Source organism: Lissotriton vulgaris, chromosome 11 (genome assembly GCF_964263255.1).
Source record: "Lissotriton vulgaris chromosome 11, aLisVul1.2, whole genome shotgun sequence".
NCBI lineage: Eukaryota > Metazoa > Chordata > Amphibia > Caudata > Salamandridae > Lissotriton > Lissotriton vulgaris.
This window is the reverse complement of record NC_141699.1, coordinates 596,597,321-596,623,242: the sequence shown is the minus strand read 5'-3', so window position 1 is coordinate 596,623,242 and position 25,922 is coordinate 596,597,321. Positions and strand designations below refer to the sequence as shown.

Here is a 25,922-nt window from a genome sequence, read left to right as displayed (position 1 = left end):
GCAACCGAATCTCAGAGGGAATGGAAGTAAAGGCCCAAAAGGACTGTGCTATTCACAGACCACAGTGCCCGGCTGCTGGAAGAAAAAAATGTTTTGCCTAAAGTATCCAGGCTTTTGTATTCTCTATCTGGAAGGGTGTTAGGGAATGAGTAAGGATTTATGTGGGAAGTGGAGGCTTGGATCACCAAGCTCTCCAGGGTAGGGTGTTGGTTGCCTCCTGGAACCGGCAGCAGACAATTGTACTGTTCACCGGAGCCCCAGGCAGCCTTTGGACCAGCTCCCAAGCAGGACGTCCGTAAGGACTTCATTAAATGGGTGAAGCGGTTATGAGGGGGTCACTCCCAGTTGAAGCAACACTGTCAAGACGTCAGTCTTGTCTGCCACTGAGGATAGGCCAAGGTCCAGGGCCTCAGCCACCCTCCTCACACCTTTGCAAAGGAGGCTCCCTACTACATAACCATGGTGGGAGGAGAAACCATTCCAATATCTGGAGAGGCGTATAGCCCACTGGCATCTGCCAATTTCTCACACCAGTCCATATTGGGGTCTAGGGGCTGGTATTCTTCAGGGTCCAGTGACCCCCTCGCATTCCTACCCAGGTCCCAGCTCATAAGAATAGGGCTTCGGCCTAGAAGGCATGGCTCCAGGTGATGCCGGAGTCACAGTCGAACGATGCCTCTTCTGCAAATTGTCGGAGTCAGGAATGTGAATAAATATGGCAGCACTGGCAGCGTCTGCATCGGGACCGGTGCCAGGGCAGGTCGAGGAGGTGCAAATGGCACCGGCCTGGATCCATCCATGGATCCATGAGCCCGACTGGAGCCAAAAACAGAACAGTCAGTGGGGACAGTATGGGCCCTACCTGAATCCGTGGGGCCCGTAAGTGCGCAAGAGGGAACATGTCACCCAAATGAGGTGCATGGTCTCATATAACTCACATAGTTGTGGAGGAGTTGTTCTAGCTCACAGAAACTTGGGGAGGCGTGACACAGAGCCAGGCCTCAAGTGACAAGACTTCCTCATCTTGTCGGAAGACTTCGACAGATGGGGTTAAGTCGAACATCTTGGTGCTCTTTTTCTTGTGAGACTAACCAGAAGATGATTTTGTGTGCGATGAGGATCTAGGACTCTGCCAACAATTCCAGGACCTTCCTCTTGACCAGGATAGAGACTGTTGTGGCATGGCACATCGAGAGGCAAGGAGCTTGAGGGAGTACACCCTGATGTCATTTGGGTGCATGGCACGAAGCAGATCTTCGCATTGTGGTTGTGGTCAAGCCACCAGAGGCAAACAGAAGAGAGTTGTCGGTGACAGGTACCAAAGGGCTTCAAGCTGGCTTTCCTGGCTGACAATACCTGCCACACCAGGAGAAAACCTCAAAAAAACTTTGAAAAATTCAGTCAAAAAGTGACAATGGGTAAATCTCTCTCTGGATCTATGCTGTAAGTGCACAAAAAGAAAAGAACAGACGTCAGTACACTGGAGTGGAGCCTATAAAGGCACCACACACATCATGTGGAGCTGAAAGTGCAGGGGTACTGCTCACAAAAATAAATTCCGGATCCAGTCTGATGCCTGGGCATAATTCGAAGGTAAGGAAGTCTCTATCAAATAAGACTAGCAATTCTTTAATTTATAATCAATCAAATGCATGGTGGTCTGCTGACCCTTGAAGGCCACTTTCCCTATGATTTTGTCCAAACTGAGTGAGTTGCAATTTGAGATCTATCTCATAAACCTTAATGAGACAAACTGGGCTGCAACCCACTCAATAATGTTACAAACTCGCCTGAAAATACATACATTGATTAGCAAAATTCAATACTGGTTGCAAAATTGCTGATCACACATTTGGCCCATGGGCACTTACAAAGTACACTATGGTCCACACCAGCTAATTCTAAGTCTACTTTTATGTCGCACAGAAATTCAGAGCTATTGAAATGAGCCCAAACTGCCAGTCTAACAACATTGTGCTACTGTGTCCTTAACATTTTTCAATTCTAACACATTCCTTTTTGGAAAACTCAAGAGAATATTACTACTGTGAAGTTGTGGGCTGACAAAAGAGTTAACAAGTAAACACAGTGGGCAAACACCAAGTACAGGAGTAACCTGTGCAGTAGTTAGGAAACCCAATTATTACAGTGGACACCACCTCCCAAGGTCAAGAATGCAAAGCAGTGTAGGACAGAAAGAGCACACTTGAAATGTACAGGAAGAAATATGTATGACCAGAGACACGCTCTTGTCATAACTATCAACTGTACCTAATTAATAACAATTAATATCCAAACCTAATCTGAATGTCAGCAGCCAGCATTTATAGTAGAGTGTTTATCACAGCAATCTTTTGTAATTCACTGTTTGAGCCCTAGACATTGTGAATGGTTTAAAATTGGGTAATAACGCCTTATCTTTACTGCAGCAAAAGAGCAATCTGTGAAACAAATATTTACATATGAACAGAGATTCAACCATGTAGAAATTCCTAAATCGGATCTACCTGTACTGATGCAGCACTGTGGCGCTTGAAGGGTCAAAAAAGTTTCTCCCCACCAGTTTCATATCCAATATTCTCATGACTCTGAAAGAGAATTAACCAGGACACAGTTTAGGCAAATACCACAATGGATCTTCAGCCATTCAGCCACATATAAAGGACTCAAAATTAGCTTTATAACTACAGAGCAACTTATAAAATCGCTGTTGAATTTTTCTGTTGCATCAGAGTTTCAGTTTTCTATAATGTCAGGCCATTCTATTATTCTAAACAATTATGACAACACTCAAAGTATATGGCACCCATTGTATTTTTGCAGGATTTAGACTTTCAATACACATTAATGATGTGCATCCGAAGACGTTGGCAATTTTATTTTGGCAGAAAGGTGATGAGAAAGAGCAATATACACTACACTAAAGTGGCCTGTCTACAAATCTAATATTAGGTTAACAAGAACTTGGAATTATGTTAACGAACAAGTTACTTACCTTCGGTAAAGCCTTATCTAGTAGAGTCTATTTAGCCTCATATTCCTTACTGTAGAATATTCCTCAAGTGTGAGAGTGGATCCAGAAACTTTTGGTGAGCAGTACCCCAGCGCGCCAGTACGTGGCATCATTCAGCTCCACGTGTTATCGTTGGTGTTATCCACACCAGAAGTAATGTGCACAGTGCCTATATAGGCGCCACTCCAGCCCACATACATCAGTTTCTTTTTGTGTCTTTTCACGCTGAACTTAGCCACAAGGAACACTTGTCGGCTAAGGTAGGACTCTTAAAAAAAAAAAAATAGGACATGAACAACCCTTTACTCTTAAATACGATCTTAGAATATGGAGGATAGGTTGATCGGTAAGGAATTTGAGGCTAGATAAAGGGCAGATGTATGTACATAGATTTTACGATTCTAAAATAGCGATTTTTACTGATTCGCTATTTGGGAATTGCAAAATACTATGCATTTGGGAATTGCAAAATATTTTGCGATTCCTTAATATTACCCAATATCGATTTGGTAAATAGTGAATTGCTATTGGCTAATATTACTTAATTTGTTTCTATGGGCCAAAAGGCCCATAGGTGCGAATGGTTTTGCATTAGTTAATTTGATATTACCTAACTGGTAATTGCAAATTAGCGAATGCACAGCCAAGGGTACCTGGGGGCCTAAGGCCCTTCTGAAGCACCCCTAAAATTTTAATTGTGCATATGTAAAGCACACACATGCCCTAGGGGCATATAGGCGCAACATGGCACTTTGAAAGACACTTTTTTTGTGCATTTTTTAAATTTGCACATGGTTGCCACCAACTTGAAGTTGATGGTAATTAGTGTTTCCTAAATGCACAGTTCACATTTAGGAAAGGCTTCTTACATGTGCATTAGGGATTCACAAATTGCGATTCTCTATTTGCATTCCCAATTTAGGTAATCGTTAAAAATTGTGATTAACTAAATTGCGAATGCCAAAGCCTTTCATACATAGTGAAAGGCCATTTTATATTCGCAAATGGCAGACCTTTGCGAATCGCACATTTTACAACTGCAAAATGTTTTCATACATTTGGCCCAAAGTCTCTACCACAAAAGATGTTACCAAAGGTAAGTAACTTCTTCAACTGTTAGACTTTTAGATGCAGATTCCTTACCTTAGAACAGATAACCTAGCAATACCTCCCTGGATGTGGAGGCTGCACTACGGATTAAACTAAAAAGTCCTGTAGAACCAAACATTCAAAGTAACTAACAAGCCGGACCCGACTGTCCAGGCAGGAGTGCTTCATAATTATGTGCAGGCATTCCCACGTTGCTGCCTGACAGATATCCAGGACAGGGACTCTATGAGGTAAAGCAGTGGTCGCAGCCTGGGCTCTAGTAGAATGAGCTTGTAAGCCTTCAGGCAGTAGCTTTTTGAGCAATGCGTAGCAGATATTGATGAAGATGCAAAGCATAAAAGATAGGCAGAATGATGGATGGGCCTTATTGAAAGAGTTACTACCTTCGGTAAAAAGGAAGCTCTGCTCTGAAGGACGAGCCTGTATGAGTATAATTTGAGGTACAGAGGATGTAACAACAGTGCCTGTAACTCACCGACCCTGAGGGCAGATGTTATCGCCACTGGGAAGGCCGTTCATATGGTGAGAAGCCAGAGTGGACAGTTGTGTAGTGGCTTGAAATGAGCACTAGGCTGAGGTTCCACTGCGGTATAATGAAAAATGCCGGTGGGAACATATGTGACCTTTCAGAGCCCTATAAGGGGATTTAAAAACAGGTTCCTGAACTGGCAAACGTAGAAATGCAGAGATGGCGGAAATATAACCTTTTATTGTCCCCAAAGCAGATTAAAGTGTTTATCTGTACCACATGCCACAAACTTCCACCGACGGCAGACTTACACTGTCTTGGTGGCAGAACACTTGGCAACCAAAATACCATTGCAAATTTCAAGAGGGGAAAGACAAAAGCTGTCAACTGTTGCTGCTCAATGTTTCTGCTCAATCTCAGTGCATAAAGGTGAACAGTCCAGCCAGAACTGGTAGGCCAAGTCCTCCCTGCACCAGAAAACACATCGTTCTGCTATATTTTATTTTGGTCGGCTTTAGTTGCATTACGCCTGTGTAATTTCTAAGACTTTAGTTGACTTACCTCTTCCATGTTTTGTTTTTCCTGTCACCTAGTTCCTTCCCGCTTCCTGATACCGGTCCTTACCGGTCTCCCTGCGCCGCCCTACAGCCCTTCCACCTCCCAGGGCTACTTAATGAAGGCTGCTGTGCGGTTCCATTGAGAAGCCCTTTGGCAGTGTGCTAGATCTCAATTTCCACACACTGCTGCTCCTAAGGCGCTGTTCCACGTCCCCTTGGACAGATCAGCCCTGGATCGAGGCCCCACACCTCCTCCTGCTGCATCAGTGCTCCCTGTTATAGCTTAGTACTAAAGCTTCAAGCTTATTTTCTGGCATTTTGATTGTTCTGCTTTATTTTATTTTTGTTGGCTTTAGTTGCATTAAGCCTGTGTAATTTCTAAGAATTTATTTGACCTTTGACTCTTCCCCGTTTTGTTTTTACCAATCACCTGCTCCATCCCGCTTCCTGATACTGGTCCATACCAGTCTCCCTGCGCTGCCCCAAAGCCACTCGCACCTCACAGGGCTACTAAATGGAGACAGCAGCGTGGCCGCGCCAAAGGCAAGCCCTTCTGCACAGGCCCCCCCCCCAGTGCCAGGAACCCTGTCCCCTGTCCCCCCAAAATCCTGAAGCTACCCCTCTGCCGAACTCCAAACTCTGAATCCTATGCATAACAACTGCTGCCTCGCATCACTGCACACTACTGAAGGGACGTTCACCTACACCCACTGCCAATTAAACCCAAGCCTCTCTGAATCAAGCACCCCCACGTCCACCAAAACCCGACCACTGGTGTTATTTAACTGCATATTGTTGAACGTCAGATCTCTTTGCAAACACGCCACCAACATCTGGGACGCCATCACTAGCTTCACCTCCGACATGACTTTCATCACAGAGACCTTGCTCACTCCAACATCAGCCCCCTACATTCGCAACAGCAACCTCCACAGGTGCAAGCTGAAGCACAGAAACAGTACCAACAAATGCAGAGGTGGCATAGCTATCTTACACAAAGAATATATCACCTGCCCAACTACTACCGACGATGCCACGCCCACCATAGAGCACATGAACTTCCACATTCGCCCTAACTCCAAGACCACCATAAAAGCCACCTCGCATACAGACCCCCGGGGCAGCGTACAGGCATCAGCGACGCAACAGCTGAATTCATCACCCCGCACGCCATCGCCTCAGACTGCTACATTTTCCACGGAGACCTCAATTTCCACCTAGACGACCACACCGACTACAACTACAGCGACCTTCTTGAGAGACTACACAACATTGGCTTCAAGCAATTTGTCACGGATCCCAAAAACAGAACAGGACACTCTCTCAACCCTATCTTCACGACGAGCACCGGAATCAAAGTACAACCACACATCTGAACTCACCTGATCAGACCATGCCATTGTATACTTCAATCTCATCAGTCCACCATGCCCTCTGCTCATTCACAAAGCACCCTACGAACTGGACAAGCATAACCCAGCAACGGTGGACGAACACCATCAGCTCCACTAAACCTATAACCTCCACCAACCTGGACCTAAAAGTTCAGAATTTCAACAACTGGATCAACAACGCAGCCAACTAAGTCGCCACCACCAAGGCCCACAGAGCCACCAAACAAACCCCCGGAAATATGCATGGCAAAACAGGAATGTAAACTATTGGAAAGAAGGTGGAGAACCAGCAAGAACAACACCGATCGAGACACCTACATAACGACCCCTACCTGTAAACTACAACTCCCAGAAGCCCTAGAAGGGGGCGTGGCATTATAAATGCAGGGCGGACTATCACCACTTTGTTCGTGATTTTGTAACCACAGTACATTGGAACCACATCTGTGAGGTGCTGTGCTGGTCTCTTCTAGGAGTCAGAGAGAGTTTGTTTTTCCCTTGCGTTATCGTTGTCCTGCGCTAGAGGAGCAGGAGAAAGCCTGGGATTTTGTTTACTCGAGTCTTGGACGAGTAGCGCTTAGGACGCGCAACTTGTGTATTCGTTTTGGTTTCCTTGGCGATCCAGTGTCCTGTTCCGCACCGGAGACGAGGAAGGAGAGCATTTCGCTACGAGCGGATAACGGACAGAGAGAAGCCAGAAAGCGGCATCGTAACTGTGAGTTAACGAGCGGCGTGTGATATCTCAACGCGTAGCTCGAACAGAGCAGACTTTCCTACGGGGACATTTGTGCACGGAGAAGCGTGTTTTGGAACTAAAGTGAGAGCGGGGTGTAGTGGGAGATAACCTCCTGCTCGCTACCGTTACGAAGAGAAACACTAGTGTTTATTCGTGTAATTGCCAAAGCGGAGGGCAGTGGGATAAGCCTACACCTTGCCGTGTTTGGAGCTTGTTTTCCAAGGAGTGTGCTATTACAAATAAAAGCGGAAGTCAGTGGTAGAAAGCTGCAACTTACCGTTTCACTTAAGGATTATTGTCTGGGCATTCCTGAAGGAAGGAATTAGCATTTAAGAGACAGACTTTGGTTTTTGATTCACGATTTATGGAATATTGACACTTGTTTTCTTTGAGCACTGAAACACACAAGGCAGGGTATGTGCCAAAATACTAGAGAGCTTTAACTACATGATTTTGAGAGTAACTGTGAGTAACTGGTGTTATTTGTTCCATAGGGACTATCATTGCAGTTCTTCATATCAGAAAACACAGGGGACAGGTGGAGCGCATTGCTTCAGGAAAGGTGAAACTCTTTTTACCAGTAGTGAGAAGGCAAATGAGAGTAGGGATTACCTGCGAGCACTTATAACCTGTGTGCCTGTTGTTTTTGTCTTTCAGCCATCCCTTCCCTGCAGTCCCCTTCCGTCCCCTCCTTGTTTTGTTTTCTTCTTTATTCCCTCGCTCTATCACTCGAACTCGCTGTGTTATAAGTACTGGCGTGTTGGTGAGATAGGGAGATGGAGTCATATGTGCAACGATCGGATCCTGCAGCGTGGAGTCTGACAACCGCCACATCAAAACCACAAAAAAACCCCGTCATGCTGCGAATCGAAGCCAGCTCCAACTGGACAAAAGAACTCTTCACTATTGTCAAGTCACCCGCTCACGGCCACATAGAACATGATACCTCCCACTCAACAGCTCTGCAATGAATTCACCATCCACTACGACAACAAGATTGCAGCCATCTATAAAAACTTAAACCCTAAGCTAGCTGCCTCTCACAACCCCACACCCAACTCAGAAGACCACCAACAACTCTCCACATGGGACCAATTCAACACACCCACCGCCCTGATGAAATCCATCCGCCCAGGAGCACCCGACGATTCTGGACCGCACGGAATCATCAACCTCGGAAACAGTTAAATCAGTTACTAGCTTACACCATAATGAACACCTCAATCAGCACCAGCACCTTCCAGAAGCATGGAAGCATGCAGAGAACAGGCTCCACCTCAAGAAGCCGTCAGCAGACCTCACTGATCTCTAGAACCACTGTCTGAACTCCCTCCTTCCCTTCCCAGCTAAAGTCCTGGAGAAAGTCATCAACACACCTCTGACCAGCCACCTGTAAAGACACAACCTACTCAATACTTCCCAGTCGGGTTTCAAAGCCAATAACCACATCAATACAGACCTGTTGCAGCCACAAACAACATATGAGCACTACTCGACAGAGAGACGACCGTCCTCATCCTTCTACACCTCTCCGCAGCCTTCAACACAGTCTCCCACCACGCCCTCATCCAAAGATCGAAGAAAAAAAACAACACACTAAAGGGGATAAAGTCATTCCTCAAAGGACGCACCCAGAAAATTAGACTACCTCTGTTCATCTAGTCCCCAAACACATCATCTGTGGAGTACCACAAGGCACTTCTCTGAGCCCCACCCTCCTCGAAATCTACATGACACCACTTGCGGACATTGTAAGAACACAACACATCAACATCGTCTCCTACGCCAATGACACCCAGCTCATCCTCTCATTATCAGCGAACCCTACTCATACAAAAGACAAATTCCACTAATGCATGCAGAATGTTGCAATATGGAGGGACAGCATCCTCAAATTAAACACTGAACTTCTGGCCTTCGGCAGAGACAACATCCTTTGGAACGACTCCTGGTGGCCATCGGACTTGGACCCAGCCCATTACCCAAAGAACACGTCCGCAACCTAGGCATCATACTGGACAACAAACTCACTATGAAACGCCAGATAAACAGTGGCCTCAGCCTGCTTCCACAGAATATGCCTACTATGTAAGAATTTTAGATGGCTCCCTGCAAACACAAGGAAAAAATCTACACAAGACCCTCATCACCAGCTGACTCGACTATGGAAAAGCACTCTATGCAGGCACCTCTGCCAAACTCATGGAAAGACTCCAATCCATCCAGAACACAGTGGACAGACTTATCCTTGACCTCTCCAAAAGGTCACACATCTCCACCCATCTGAAGGACCTCCACTGGCTCTCTGTACAAAAGAGATGCTAGTTCAAACTACTTACCCACGCTTAAAAGGTACTCCACAATATCTGACCCCACTACTTAAATTACTGTCTGACTTTCCACCAACCAACGAGAAACCTCCGCTCTGCCCACCTCGCAGACACACTACCAATCAACCGCATCCACACCTGAGGACACTCGCTTTCCTACCTCTACTGCAAATCCTGGAACTCCCTCCCTCTCCACCTTTGCACTGCCCCATTACTGACCACCTTCAGGAAGGAGCTCAAGACCTGGCTCTTTGATTGATCCGCTCACCAGCGCCTGCATACTCCCCAGGGTGATTAGCAGCGCTTTAAAAGTGCTGACTTAGTGATTGATTAATCCATGTCTGGATATATCCATCCCACTTAGTGCGAAAACTTGAACACAAAAAGATGATGGGTGCAATGCTGAACATTGTCAAACATTCAAACATTTTGCTTGCAACACCATTCCAGTTTGGACCCAGCCATATTCATATCAGTCTTGACTCTTAGGGCAATAGTTCCCAACTGACCACACATGTAACTGCAGTTCGAAAACAAAACTTTGAGCTAATAACTGTAAAGTGATGCCTCTGTTCTTAAGTGTAGATTAATGTTTATGGAGGCTTTATTTAAGTGAGGTGTGATGGAAAAAGTCTCACCTTGCACAAGAATGCGACTTAAAAAACTAGTTACTTACCTGTACACTATGGTTCTCCAGTATTATTTTTCATAGATTCACATGCTTGTATCTTCCCCGTCGTCATGGTGGGAGTCTCCCGGTAAAAAGAATAACCATAGCAGTAGAAGAAAAAACTGCCTGGAAACCATAGAGAAGTATAACAATAGGTAACCTCTCCTCCTCATTATGTGGTCCAAACCACAGCCAATCAGCTGCCAGCACCTACATACACCATTCCCAGCAGAGCCACCAGACCTCAGGTTGCCAACAGCCCAAGAGTGAGCTATGTAAGAAACCAGAGATAAAGGTGGTCTACCTAGAATAAAAACGGGGAGGTGGGTGGGCACATGTGAATCTATGAAAGATAATACTGGAGAACCATAGTGTGCAGGTAAGTAACTCGTTTTTTCTCCAGTATTGTATCTTCCAAAGGTTCACATGCTTGTATCAGAATAGATCGCAGTCCTTTTCCAAGAGCGTTTCAAGGCTAGACCCCCTTTGTCTCAGGGCTCTGCGCCATAACTTTTCTTTTTTCTTTTTTTTTAAAGAAAGGACTCATTAAGAAATCATGCAACAACTTTGTGCCATTGAAACAACATGTGGGTATACACACCATTACAGAAAAATGCAATTGTAAAGTGAAAAAACCAAAGACACTTGACCAAGTTGCTGCTCTGCAGATGTCTGGAAGCGATACGCCTGCTAGCAAGGCAGTTGAAGTTGCCATCTTCCATGTATCAGGAGCACGTAGTATTGTGCACAGAGGTTTTCCCGCTTATTCATGACAGAAGACAAAGGCGGATGCAATCAATCTGGAAATGGAGGTTCTTGAAAGAGCCAAACCTTTTCTTGGTCCTGAATAAGCTATAAATAATTGATTTGATTTATGAAATGATTTTGTCTTTTCTATGTAAAACTTCAGACATCTTCCAATGTCCAAAGTGTGTAGGGCTTTTTCTGCCGTAGCGGAAGGATTCTTGAAATATGTAGGTAGGATCACAGGTTCATTTAGATGAAAAGAAGAAGGTATTTTAGGGACAAATTTCGTATTCGTTCTGAGAAGTACCTTATCCGATCTGAACTGCATGAAGGGATCCAGAATTGAGAAAGCTTGAATTTCGCTGACTCTCCTCGCTGAAGTGAGAGCAAGAAGCAAGGCTATCTTCCATGAGAGAAATTGCAACTCGGCTTTGTGAATTGGTTCAAAAGTCACTCTCATGAGTTGTGACAGGAATATGTTAAGCTGCCAAGGAGGCGGAGGACGTTTAATTGGAGGAAATTTTCGGAATAAATCTTAGGAATTCTTTAATTAGTCTCTGAGACCAAAGTGATGGACATCCTGGAGATCTACGGTATTCTGAGATCGCCACTAAATGGACTTTTATTAAAGAATGAGAAAGTACCGATCTGGCTAGTTGAAGCAGTTATGGAAGAATTTGCTCCGGTGAGGAATTAAACAGATGAACATTATTTGAAATACACCAGTTACAGAATCTTTTCCATTTTGCTGCATATGTCTTGTTAGTAGATATTGCCGTAGAATTTGCCAGAATTTCACAACATTCTTGTGTAATATCTAATAACTGAAATTCATGCTCGAAAGGTTCCAAGCTGACAATTTTAAAGAGGTCAATTGTGGGTGAAGAACTTGGCCCTTATTCATGGAAATCAGAGTCTGGATCATTGGAAACTGTATCCTGGGTTCCACTGATAATTGGAAAAGTTCTGTGTACCAAAACTGTCTCGGCCACGCTGGGGCTATTAGGATTATGTGGCATGGTTCTGATCTCATTTTTCTCAATATCTTTGGAATTAGAGGAAATGGATAGGAAGGCATAAGCAAACATCCCTTTCCATCGGAGAGGAAGAGCATTTCCCCTTGATCCTTTCTGTGGAAATCTGCTTGTGTAATGTTTGCATTTTTTTGTTGTTTTGAGTCGCAAACAAGTCCAAATTTGGTTTGCCCCATAGATTGAATATTCGACGAAGTTGGTCTTGATTCAGTTCCGACTCGTGCCAAATGGCAGATGATCTGCTTAACAAATCTGCCCTTGTGTTGTCTACCCCAGGAACATGTTCCACCTGTAGAGCTATGCTATGATGTAGAAGCCAATTCCAAATTGTTTGTGCCTGAGCAGACAGGGGCTTGACGTTGTGCCACCCTGTTTCAGAAGATAGAACATCGTTGTTGTGCTGTCGGTCCTTACCAGGACCGATGAACCATGAATTCTGGGCAGAAAGGCTTGAAGACCCAGGAAAACTGCTTTTAATTCCAAGAGATTGATGTGAAGCTTTGCCTCTTGAGGGGACCAATGGCCTTAAATCTCTAGGTCTTGCAGGTGCGCTCCCCAACCTTGCAATGAAGCGTCTGATGTCATGACGCAACTTGGAGATTTAGGTTCGAATAGTAGGCCCTTTGTCAAGTTGCTCCCGATACCCCACCATGACATTGCCCTTTTGATCTGAGAGTTGATCACTATGACCCTAGAGCTTGAAACCCATTGTTTGTCTACGGATTCTTGTAGTGGTCTCATATGCAAACGGCAGTTGGGAATCAATGGGATACAGGATAACATCATTCCCAGTAAAGATTTGAAGATCCTGATGGAAGTGGACTTTTTTGATCTTATTGATGCGGTCAAATTTAAAATCTGTGTTATGCGTTCGTCTGAGGGAAAAGCTTTCGCTTCCTGAGTTTTCAATAGTGCTCCAAGGAATTGGAGAGACTGTGTCGGAGTAAAGGAAGACTTCGCTCTGTTTATTCAAAGGCCTAATATCTGGAAAAGACTGCTGTGTCTCCTAGTACGATGTTCCTTTTATCAGCCAGTCGTCCAAATATGGGAACATTTGGAGACCTGGTTGCCTTAGATGTGCTGCGATCGGTGCCATACATTTTGTGAAAACCCTTGGGGCAGATTTTAGGTCGAAAAGGTAATACTTTGAACTGGTACAGTTTCTGCTTCCTGTGGATTGGGATATGGAAATATGCACCCAAAACGTATAGAGAGACCATGTAATATCCTATGCAAAGTAAAAGGAGGATTTCCTGTAATGACAGCATGCGGAACAAGATTTTCTTTATATATTTGTTCAGATCTCTAAGGTCCATTACCTGCCTCCATTTGGAAGACTGCTTTTTCTTTATGAGGAAAAAGTGCGAATAGAATCCTGTCCCCTGTTGATCTTGTGGTACCTCTTCTATTGCCCCTTTCATTGGGAGTTAAAATTTCTGTCTTGAGGGCTGAGACATGATTTTGATTTCTGTAGAGAGGTGGGCGATTCGGAGGTTTTTGTGAAAATTCCATGGTGTGACCCTGTGTTATGATGTCTAACACCCATTTGTCCGATGTTATTGATTGCCAATAATTTAGAAATTGAGAAAGGTAATGGAACTGTTTCAGATGAGACGGGCCGGAGGCGCCTGAAGAATATCACTGTCTTCAACCAGAATCTTGCGCCTTTCCTCTTGCAGCAGATTTTCTCCTTCCTTGCTGCTGAAATGATGTATTAGAGGACCAATACTGTTGATTGGTGGAGAACTGACGGTACCCCTGTTGATGGTATGGCTGGTACCTGTTCAACTGAAAAGAGGAACGTTGCTGGAAATGTCCTCTCGATCCTCTGCCACGAAAAGACTGGTAGCGACCTTGATGTAAAGATCCCAAAGCTCTAGCAGTATCATTGTCTGCTTTTAGTCCTTGAAGCGCCTCGTCAATGTGCTTCCTAAACAGGCTTTCTCCATCAAAAGGCATGCCCATGATTTTTGATTGGACCTCACGTCTAAAAGATGTTGATTTTAGCCATCCCTGCCTACGAAGAGCAACCGCACCAGCCATTTAACGAAAACCTACAGACACTATGTCCATCGCTACATCTATGGACTCAGATGCTGCTCTGGCCCCATCTTGCATAATTGTATTTCATTCTTCATTTTTTTCATCTGGGAGATAGGACAGTATTGGTGCGATGCATGACCACATCTGTCTGGTAAATCTACTGGTAAGCGCCATTGCATTTTCTGCCTTGATAGACGCTGCCGCCATAACTGCAAAGTGCTTTCCAATACTGTTTCCTCAATTACCAACCTTAAGAGGAGGCGCCAAACAAGCTTTCACCAGATTTTTGGAGCGTCTCTGCGCTGCTTGAGTAACAACAGACTCCAGACGAGGATGCCCTATTAGGCATGCTGGAGCTGTCTCTGGAGCGCGGTATTTCTTATCAAGTTTAGGAATTGATGCTGGAACAGATGCCGGATTTCTCATCAATTTTATTCCTTCATCCCAGATGTGCTGGATTATCGGGACAGCCCTTACTGACTTTCGAGATGACTCTTTGAAGTCATAAAAGGAGACATTCACTTTATTTTACAGGCATAGTAAGCTCAAATCTTTTTGCAGCTTTTTCAATTAAGTCATGAAAGCTGGCTAGAGAACTCGCTTGAGGTAAGGGTGAAGAAGGAGAAGTTGGAACGATGTATTGATCCCATTCATCCCCAACTACATTATCCTGGGGAATCTCTCCTTCCTCAGCTTGATCTTCATGATCAGAATCCATTAAGTCATCCCGAAGTGTTATTATTTTCGGTGCGTCAACTCGTTGGACTGGAGGAGGAGACTGAACCACTGGTGTTTCCTTCACAGGTTGAGGAATACTTGCAGGAGTAGGAGCAGGGACTAAAGCGTTATCTTCTGGAAAATTGCGGTAATAACTGTCAATCATGTGCCTTAAGTCAGAAATTAAAGATACAGGCAGGGACATCGACTCCTCCTGAACATTGGGACGTACTTCCTCCTCCTCTTCATAATTATAAGCCTGATGAAATGACTCATAACCTTTAGGGCCTCTTACTGGCCGATCCTTAAAAGAGAATTGTTCTTAAACCTCTTGGAAATCCTCATCCTCGGATTCCTGACTTTTAATATGTAGCTGCGAGGGGCTATAGGCAGCTCCATAAGACCCCTCATCTTCAGATTCCTGGCAATCTAGGATAGTGGAGGGAAGCAGCAAGAAAATTTTAGGAGTGGAAAACTCTCCTTTCTTACTCGTCGACGAGCCCGTCGACGGGATAATTTTCTTAATGGATATGAATGTTGAAGTCATCATCGTCGGAGATCCAACAGCTGTCATTGTCGACGATTTTCTCGTCGTCGACGGGACCAATGACTGGATCATCGATGGGATCGTCGTCGACGAAGATTTTGCAGTCGACGAAGGCCTGACACTCACTGTCGACGGAGTCGTCAGCGTCACCGTCGTCACAATCGTCGTCGTCGACTGCTTTGTTGGCAATCTGACAGGAATTTCCTTAGTTTTCGACGGCGGCAACGATGACCGAGTCTTCTTTTCTAAGGTAGGCTTGAGAGGAGTTGGAGGAAGAGAAGAGGAAGTTTAACCTTCTTTGGTTTTACTTGATTTTTGTCTCTTTTGATCTCCTTTTTCCAGAGAGGACTCTCGCTTATGCTTTTTAGAGGAATGTCCCTTGGCTTCACCCTCAGACTCAGAGTCTTTAGCTTTCTTCTTTTGAAGCCATAGCAATAGGCAAGCTTCTCTGTCTTTGAGTGTTTTAGCAGAGAAGGTACGACCATGTTTGCAGTCCTTAGGAACATGCTTGGGATACAAGCAGTACAAGCATTCCTTATGTGGGTCTTCTGAAAACAATCTGGCTTTGCCACAGGTTCTGCAAGATCTGAAGAGTCTATTCTTGGAGCCTTCAGACATTTTCAAGAAATATGATTGAAAATCAGTACCTTACTTCCAACTGTAGAAGGTCAAAAGTTCAGTAGAGAAGGAACTGAGCTCAGCTCAGGGAGACTCCTTCTCACACGAAGGCGGGTGGAAATCTGAGGTATGGTGGCTCTGCTGGGGATGGTGTATGTTGGTGCTGGCAGCGGATTGGCTGTGGTTTGGACCACATAATGAGGGCGAGAGGTTACCTATTGTTATACTTCTCTATGGCTTCCGGGCAGTTTTTTCTTCTACTGCTATGGTTATTCTTTTTACCGGGAGACTCCCACCATGACGACGGGGAAGATACAAGCATGTGAATCTATGAAAGATACAATACTGGAGAATAAAGCGTACATTGTTACCCTCATGATTTGGGGAAGAGTGCGAGGGAAGGAAGCTTGCAATGTAAGCAGATCTTTGACGGTGCAGGTCTCAGACATGTTAGTTATGTTAAAGAGAGACACTGTTTGTAAGACTCATAACAAAAGGCCAAATAGGAAGATAAAAGGCCAAAGCCTTAGTAACCCTAAACTCTTTAGTTATGTAAGAAACAAAATAAGTAATAAGAACATGTCTGCAAATACCTACAACTGCTTAATAATGAAAAAACATCTGAAAATGCCAGGTTGCCTTGACATTAGCTGTACAAGAAAAGCTGCTTAAAATACACTCATTCCTTTTTTTTTTTCAAACAAAGAGCCTGGGCTGGTGTGAGCCTTTTAATTGCACTTCTCCTGAAAGCAGACACTGACAGTATAAAAAGATACAAGCAGCCCTAGAGCAAAGATTGTTATCTTTATTACAGTGACATGTGGAACAAAAAAAACAGTTACTTACCTGTGGTTCTCAAGTACTGATATTCATATGTTTATTCATAATGAATTCAAAGGTGTCTTCGCCTACATGCGGTGATTAAAGGAATGGTACTGCTAACTACTCTGATTCAAGCATGTGAATCTATGAAAGATTCAACACTGGAGAAAAAAAAAGTTACTTACCATTCAGGCAACTCCAACTAAAAATGGCCAGCCCGAACTACACACATCTCCTAAAAGTAGTGGCTGCCCAGATCCTACCAACGCTGTCATACGGTTTAGTAACGTCGCATGGAGGGGAGGTGAAAACACTAAATGAACTACAAAATACAATATTCAAAGCAGTGTTTAAACTACCTCAATCAGCCTCTGCAGCACAAGTCCGCCTTGAATTTGGACTACTAAATCAAACATTTCGGTCCAGGTCAAGCTTCGTAAAATTATGTTACAAACTCCACTCAGCTCCATCAGAGTCAATGGACTACATCTGTTGTCAAGAAATAAAAATTCAGGACAGTGAGCCTCCTAGAAACTTGTGGGGAACCTATTTGAATACCTGCTTGTCTGAACTGGAATTACTAGAAGTATGGCATAAAGAAACCGACCAAGCATACTTTAGTAAAACAGCCAACTGTGCAGCAAAAAGAAAATCACTACTAGAGGACAAAAAAAACATTGGTTAACCGACGTCACGCCTGGACAGTAATCTCCTCCTATACCCAACAAAAACCGCAGGTCCACTTAACCACCCATTTCAGTCAACACCTAAAAAAGATCTACATAGACTATAAAATGGGTCTTCACTATTCCAAGGACCTAAGACCATCCTGGAAATATCAAAAAGATAGTCCCCAATGCAGACTGTTGGGATACCACAACGAAACTCTAACACACTTGTTTTGTGTGTGCCCGGCACTTACGGCCCTAAGAAGACAGTACCTACGAGACATCTTCATTACACTGAACATTAACACATGCCGTCAAGCGGTAATAAGCTGGCTGGGTGGTACTTCTTCAATCCTGGCCTGTCGGGGACTTACATTTATGGCTGAGGTAAAAAAACAGCTCCAGGCTAACCAATGAAAAAAATGGCAGTTATCGTTGAGTACGAGAGTGCGATTGTGGCAGGAAGATCATTAAGGCGCACTCAAACCCCACATACACTAGTCCAAGAACTTAAAGAACTGCCCATGGGTGAAACAAAAACTATTTTAAAAAAAATCTACTCAGGGAAGTTTAACAATGAAAGAATGTTTTTATAGTATGTAATTTTATCCTTTTCTACTCCATACGAAGATTGTAACAAGTTTTATTAACCATGCAATAAAATTGAACTTGAACTTAAAGTTACTTACCAGTACACTATGGTTCACTTGCATTTAAATCTTTCATAGATTCACATGCGGCCCTCCTTCCTCCCCGTCTAGGCATGCCACTTTTTTTTACCTCATGCAACTATTAACCCTAAGACACTGGTGCGCAAAAGACTCTCACCATGACGACGGGGAAGATTCAAGAATGTGAATCTATGAAAGATATCAATACTGGAGAAATTAGACTCTGTACCTCAAACAGCCAGATGTGAAATTGCCCACAGAAAGTAAAACAAAGTCATTCCGTTAAGAAACCATTTGCTGGGAAGAAAGACACAGCAGTCATAGAAGCATAACATGTACTTAAAATGCACAACAATAACGACAAAATCAACTGTGAAGAAATCTTGGGGACTGTTTGTCTTTGTATACTTAGGTTGCAAATATCAGCGGTGCGACCGGGACAAAGCAATGCCTCTAGTAATAGCTATAACAATATATTCAAATGTGCGAACAACTGTACAGCTGTTTGTGCAGAAAGCAGTTGTGCACATTCAAATTAAAAGGTCTTTGGATTAAAAAAAAAGAACAGAAGCTCACATGACTGGCCAGGTTTAATGTTTGTTAAAAAAGAGAACATTTTAAAGCGCATTTACCATTTTTTTTTAACTTAGCATTAGTATGCCTCTATCTAGCGAGGGAGAGGGCCAGGGGAGGAAGCTTAAACTCCTTTGCAGGTTGCTGCATATTCTGACTTGATATGTTAGATGGGCCGGGGAGAGGTCACCTTGCCTTAGACCTGTGCAATACTAAGGACACTCATGGTGCGTGCCTTTAACGAGCTGGAGGCCAAGGTGAGGGAAGGATGCTTGCAGTGCAATAAGATTGTTGGTGATCCAGGCTTTAAACATGTTAGCTGATTTAGGGAGAGGTCACCCTGCAGGAGTAGTCCACAACTGAAATAAATTGAAATAAAACTCACCGTTGGTATTCTTTTGGAAAATATTTGCAAGAAAGGCTATTATAAAAAAGTATTTTTTAATCACATAATATTTTTGGGAAATGTTACCACCAACAAACTGGTATTTTTTCAAAAATAAATGCAAACCAATGTGTGTCTGACTTTGCTAAAATGTATATTATTGCTTTGGATAACAAAGCTGACTGAAACAGAGACAGCATTGAAATACTGCGTTTTGTTGCTGTAGGTCTGTGTCCATTCGGTCGCACCCTCCAAAGACCGACAAAGTGTGAACATTGCATAATAAACTGTGTTTAACATACCTAAGGGGGTGGATGCAATATAATGCTGGACTGAAACCTTCTACTCCACCTTTAATAGGCCATTAGCAATTCGAAAAAGTTTCGTTTCACAAGAAGATTGGAAAATCAACTGAGAGAAAATCTTGGGGACTGCTTGTGTTTGTAAACACAGAAAAAAAGCAGCGTCCCAAGAGTCATAACTAAACATAGAAATTAAAAAGAAAAGTAAGATACAGTGGTTTTATTTAAAAAAAGGCTCTGGGTGGATTCATGGTGTTAAAAAAACGCACGCTAAAATGAGATGAAAATAAAATGCTAAACCCTTAATCACAGCCAAAGTTTATTAGTATTTAAATTTGCGACAAAGCATAATAATACATCATAGTTTTTAAAATAAATTAAGACAAATGTACAGGCAATGTTAAGGCAAACTAATTGTAAACTTCAAATAAACAACATTTTAATCAAATGTGAGAAAATCGTTTTGTCAGTTTGTTTATAGAAACAAGCTCAAAGCATAAGATGCAGAGAAGCGTAGGGAAAAATAGGAACATGGCGTTCGCCACAGAAAACATCACCCAATGGAGAAAAAAAAACACTTGTACGCATTAAAATAAAAATTAATTTGTTCTGCATAGTCCGCTGGAATGTGAGAGGGGCTCTGTATAAAATAAAACGAGGTGCCATACTTCAACAAGCTAAACGATACCAAGCCAATATCTTAATGCTCCCGGACACCTACTTGATGGGAACTAAAACACTGTGTCTAAAGAGATAAGGATATACCCAAGTGTTCCATTCAGGTTTTACTAGGGGGTCATAGAGAGACGCAATCCTGATGCATCGCAAAGTCAGATATAAGCACGATAAATATTGGATGGATAAACATATGTGTTACTATTTGCTATGGGCACACTACATGGGGAACAATTGGCACTGTTGTGGGCTTTGGTTGAACGCCTCATGAACCTTTGGTTGGAAATCCCGGAAGGGCTAGTGGTGGTGAGAGGGGACTGGAACAATGTTATCGGCCTCACAAGGAGTAGATGGTGGGCAACTGGGGGCATATTCACAAACCAAGTCTAAAAACTGGGCTCCCTGGTGGAGGGACTGGTTTAGACGGACTCATGGAGGAGACTTCACAGGGAGGACCAGGGGTTTACTTGTTATTCCGGGATGCAGGACTCCTTTTTCCCCTCTTGATAGGTTAAGTTACATACCTGTAATCTCAGTTCTCTTCCAGGGTTATCCTCATCAAAGTCATAAGCACATGAATATTCCTGCCCATGTGCAGGACCCCGGAAACATATCACATATATGTGAAACCATATATGTAGCTATATATATATATATCGTGCATTCACAGACTAAGGATGAGAGCACAAGAAGGCACATGCCGAAACCGGTCTGCCTGATTTGAAGTCCCGCAGTGTCCGGAGTGATGTTCTTTCAAATAGGAGAACCATTGATTACATTTCAGCGCGGTTCCAGTAACGCGCACAAAGGACCATCTTGCAAGTGACCGTGGGCGAACTGGAAATAATTTGATGTTAGCCGAGGAATCGGAGTAAGGCCACGGTCCGCCCTAGTTCCTTTGAGGCATTTCCAGCTACTTGTATCATCGAGTGCAGAGGGAGCGGAGAGACGCCGCATCTTGTCTGCCCTGAAAGCTGTGTTTACTCGAAGGCTGTGGCAGAGAGTATGGGACAGAAAACAGACACACAAGTGGTTTAAAAAGTGAAGCCTCATCAGCCTACTCGGTATTGCCAGCCCGCTGCATCTCGGAACTGGTAGTTCCAAATACAGAAGCGAGCTAAAGCAACGTGAAGCAGGTGAGCCCAGCCGCCACTAGGAGGGAGGAGCTTGAATGTATAAAGAGTGAGGTGCATTCACGGACTAAGGATGAGAGCACAAGGAGGCACATGCCGAAACCGGTCTGCTATGATGTTCTTTCAAATAGGAGAACCATTGAATATATATATATATATATATATATATATATATATATATATATATATATATATATATATATATATATATATATATATATATATATATATATATATATATATATATATCACAGCAGAAAACGGCGTACCAACGAGCACTTAGAGGAACAAAACACGGGAGTCAGGTCAAGGTTCCAGAGCAAAGGGTTTATTAACCACATGGCTGCTGCAGGGATTTTTGCCCTGTGCTGCAGATTCTATATTCCCATTGTTCATGACGAGCTCAGCTCGTCATCAGCACAGCTCCACTGTGCCTCATGACGAGCTGAGCTCGTCATGAGCATGGAAAGGGTTAATCCATAAACCTCGTGACGCGTTTCGCGCTTAGAAAGCGCTTGTTCACGCGTTCAACGCGTCACGAGGTTTATGGATTAATAAACCCTTTGCTCTGGAACCTTGACCTGACTCCCGTGTTTTGTTCCTCTAAGTGCTCGTTGGTACGCCGTTTTCTGCTGTGATATTGTTTACGGCTGCTCCGCCGGGTACGAGCCACTTCTTTAAGCGTTTGGTTTGCCAGCAGGAGCTTCTTGTAAAGGATATATATATATATATATATATATATATATATATATATATATATATATATATATATATATATATATATATATATATATATATATATATATGAAAAAAACCACAATGCAGCCTTCCATAGCAATGCTGATCAATATTGCAGGAAATTCCCTTGTATATAAATATATTCCAATAAAGCAGGGGGAAAGAAAGCATTTGAAAACGGCTTTAATATACAGCAGAAATCACAATCCTGCAAGGAAGAATGAGAAAATAACGTCAGCACATAGGCTGCATTGCAGAAGTGTAGAAAGCTGAAAAGGTAAACCACAGAATAAACTGGCACTGTGCCTTTAAGACAGCCTTGACCCCCTTGCTTCCCATCACGCCTCAGGGGTGACAGTTAGGTCAGTTCTTTGCAGAGACCCGCAGACCATTTTACAAAGAGATGATATGTATCTTGTTCACTTGCCCGGGGAGGCGGTTGGGTTGCTTATAACTTTGATGAGGATACCCCTGGAAGAGAACTAGGATTACAGGTAAGTAACTTATCCTTCTCTTCCAGGGGATCCTCATCAATAGTCCTAAGCACATGTATAGAATAGCGAGCCCGTCCCCTCATCTTGCGGGCAAGTAACCAGAGTACAATCAAGATACATAGTCACCATAAGGCATATAAAGACTCCAATAGGTTAGCATTGGAACAGATTCCTCAAGCAGGCCTGGCCTACTTGGGTATCCGCCCTGGAGTCAAAATCCGGACAGTAATGCCTGGTAAACGTATGGACCGATTTCCAAGTTGCAGCCTTGCAAATCTCAGTCATCGGTCCACTGTGTAAGAGTGCAACCGTAGCAGCCTTGCTCCTAGTAGAGTGACCTTTAGGGGAGGCTAACAGAGGCTTGTTTGCTATTTGGTAGGCCAACTTTATAAAAGACACTAACCATCGTGAAATTGATCTTTTAGAAGCTGGAAAGCCTGTTCTAAAAGCCATAGTTTACAAACAATTGATCAACTTTTCTAATGGATTTTGTTCCCTCCAAATAGAATTTGAGAACCCTCTTGAGGTCTAACGAATAAAGAGACCTTTCCGCTGGTGTAGCAGGATTGAGAAAGAAAGAGGGTAGAGGAAATTGTCTGATTTACATGGAAATCAGACACTACCTTGGGCAGGAAGGAAGGGTGAGTTTGCATAACCACCCTATGGTGTTGGAAAACCTTATATGGTTCCTTAGAACAGAGTGCTTGTATTTCACTCACTTTGCATGCTGATGTAATCGGCACTAGAAAAGCTACTTTCCATGTAAGGTGTTGTAATGTGGCCTTATGAATGGGTTTAAATGGGAGACCCATCAATTCGGACAAGACTAGATTCAACTCCCAAGGCGGAGAAGGAGGTCGAACAGAAGGATAAACCTTCTTCAACACCTGCAGGAAGTCCTTGACCACCTGAAGTTGAAAGAAAGAAGGCTGGTTAGGTGATTTACAATATGCTGTGATGGCCGCCAAATGCACTTTTATGGATGAATACTTCAAACCAGAGTTGGCTAAGTAGAGCAGATATGGCAAGATTACCTCTTTTTGCCCGTTAATTGGACTCCAACCATTAAGGATACACCACAAGTAAAACCTTTTCCATTTAACCCGTTCAGCGCGGCGCGAATTTTCGCGCTGTGCTGAACGTTCTTAAAAACGGGTGTGGTCATGACGGAACGGTTCCATCATGAGCACAGCCCAACCGGCGCTAATGACGGAACCGCTCCGTCATGAGCACGAGGGGGTTAAGAGAGTATGAGGTCCTTGTGGATGGTATCTTTGACTCCCTCAAAATGTCCAAGCAGTCCTGAGGGAGGTTCAAATGTCCGTACTGCAGGACTTCAGAAGCCATGCTGCCAAGCTGAGCGAGGGAAGGCTGGGGTGCAGAATCTTCCTTCCTATTTTGGTGAGTAGGTCCGGCCTGCATGGAAGTCTCTCATGCGGGCGAACAGAAAGCTGCAACAGGTCCGGATACCACCATTGGCGAGACCAGTCCGGTGCTATGAGGATCATCGTCTTTCTGGATTGGTTAAATTTGGCAACTACCTTCAGAATGAGAGGGAGGGGCAGAAAGGCGAATGCAAACGTCCCTGACCAAGAGCATTCCCCTTCATTTCTGGTCCATAAAACCTCTATGCAAAGGAGTGGCATTTTCTGTTTTGATTGTCTGCAAGGAGGTTGATTAACCCCTTCGCTGCTGGCCCGTTTCCGCCGCTGTGCGGTAAACAAAAGAACAGGGGCGGGCCATGACGAACCCCAGCCGTCATCAGCACACGAGCACCGTAGTGCATGACGGCTGGGGTTCGTCATCAGCATACAAGGGGTTAAAGGATTTTCCTATTGATGAAAAATGTCCGCCACAACTTCGTCGTTGAGCACCCAGTCTTTTTGCTACTCGAAGTGACGACTGAGGGCGTCTGCTCCCACATTCGGGTCTCCTGGCAGATTTACTGCTGTGATTGATAGGTTCCTGTTAAGTAGCCAGTGCCAGATTGCCTGGGATTCGAGAGACAGAGAGCGAGAGCGTGTTCCACCTTGTTTGTTTAGGTAATACATGGTGGTTGTATTGTCCGTTTTCATTAGGATCGATTCAGACTGAATATGCAGTTGAAAAGCCTTGAGGGCTAAATGAACTGCCCGCAGTTCTAGCATGTTGATATGATAGGTCTGCTCTCTGCTGGTCCATCGGCCCCGAGTTTGCAGTTGACCCAGATGCGCTCCTCAACCCTGAAGGGGTGCATTAGTGATCCGAGTTTGTTTTGGCAGAGGTTGATGGAAGTGGCCCCCCTCCAGAAGGTTCTGTGGCTGCAGCCACCAGAGAATGGACATCTTCGAAGTGGGAGAGAGGAGAATTTGGTTGGTCCACTGACCGGAAGATTGGTCCCATTTGTCCTCCATATGTTGATGAAATGGTCTCATCCTCAATCTGGCGTTGGGCTTGAGAAAATGCAAGAGGCCATCAACCCTAGCAGAGAAGCCACTTGTCTTACCAATGGCTGATGAGCTTGGAGGATGATGTTGTGTTTTTGTCTCATTGATGACAATCTCTCCTGCGAAGGAAACACTTTTCCGAGGTCGGATACTTAAGGTGGCGCCCAGATAGTGGAGAGATTGAGTAGGTTTCAGAACAGATGCAGGCCTAAATGTTGAAGGAGATCCAGGCAGATGTGAAGGTGTTCCTGCACCATGTGGGGGGATGATCCCTTCAACAGCTAGTCACCCAGGTACGGATACACAAACAGACTGTGGCAATGTAATGCTGCTGCTACTACTGCCATGCATTTCGTGAACACCCTCGGGGCAGACTTTAGGTCGAAGGGTAAGACCTTGAACTGGTAAAGTTTTGCGCCCACTATGAATCGCAGGAACTTGCGATGCTGTGGTGTGATTGGGATGTAAAAGTATGCACCTTGGAGATCCACCGAACACATCCAATCGGCATTTCTCAGATGTGGAAATATTTGACAGAGCGCCAACATTCAAAACTTCTCCTTTTTGATGAACTAGTTCAGAGAAGGTAGATCTAGAATTGGTCTGAACTTGTTCGGCTGGTCTTTTTTCTGAACAAGGAAGTATCTTGAGTAAACTCCCTTTCCTCTCTGTGCAGGAGGGACCTCTTCTATAGCTAGTTTCTGGAAAAGGCTTGACACTTCCTGACGCAGGAGTTCTAGATGTAGATCACGAGATTTTACTGGAGGAATGTCTCTTGGGGACACGCAAAAGTGTAGTGCGTACCCATTTTTCACTATATTGAGCACCCACTGGTCTTTAGTTATGTTATGCCACTCTTGAATGTAGATTAAGATACTTCCTCCCACTGGAGTGTGCAACGGTGCTAGAGGAAGCAGAAACTCATTGCTTCCCTTGAGTTTTTGTTGTGGAAGAGGACTTCTGTTGGTGTCCTCATCTTCCTCTCGAGGAACGACGGCCTTGGTACTGGGACTTTTTCTGCTTGTTTTGCGACCATTGAGGGGTTTGAAC

At 44.0% G+C, this 25,922-nt stretch overlaps 1 protein-coding gene across 1 annotated transcript in view; it reads right to left on the bottom strand.

The window, feature by feature from the left end:
• PIWIL2 (piwi like RNA-mediated gene silencing 2) overlaps window positions 1–25,922 on the bottom strand; it is a 2,549,426-nt gene that overhangs the window by 1,570,117 nt on the left and 953,387 nt on the right. Inside the window, exon 10 of the mRNA XM_086944806.1 lies at window positions 2,508–2,588. Coding sequence (XP_086800932.1) covers window positions 2,508–2,588 — 81 coding nt within the window. The remainder of the gene's footprint in view (window positions 1–2,507; window positions 2,589–25,922) is intronic.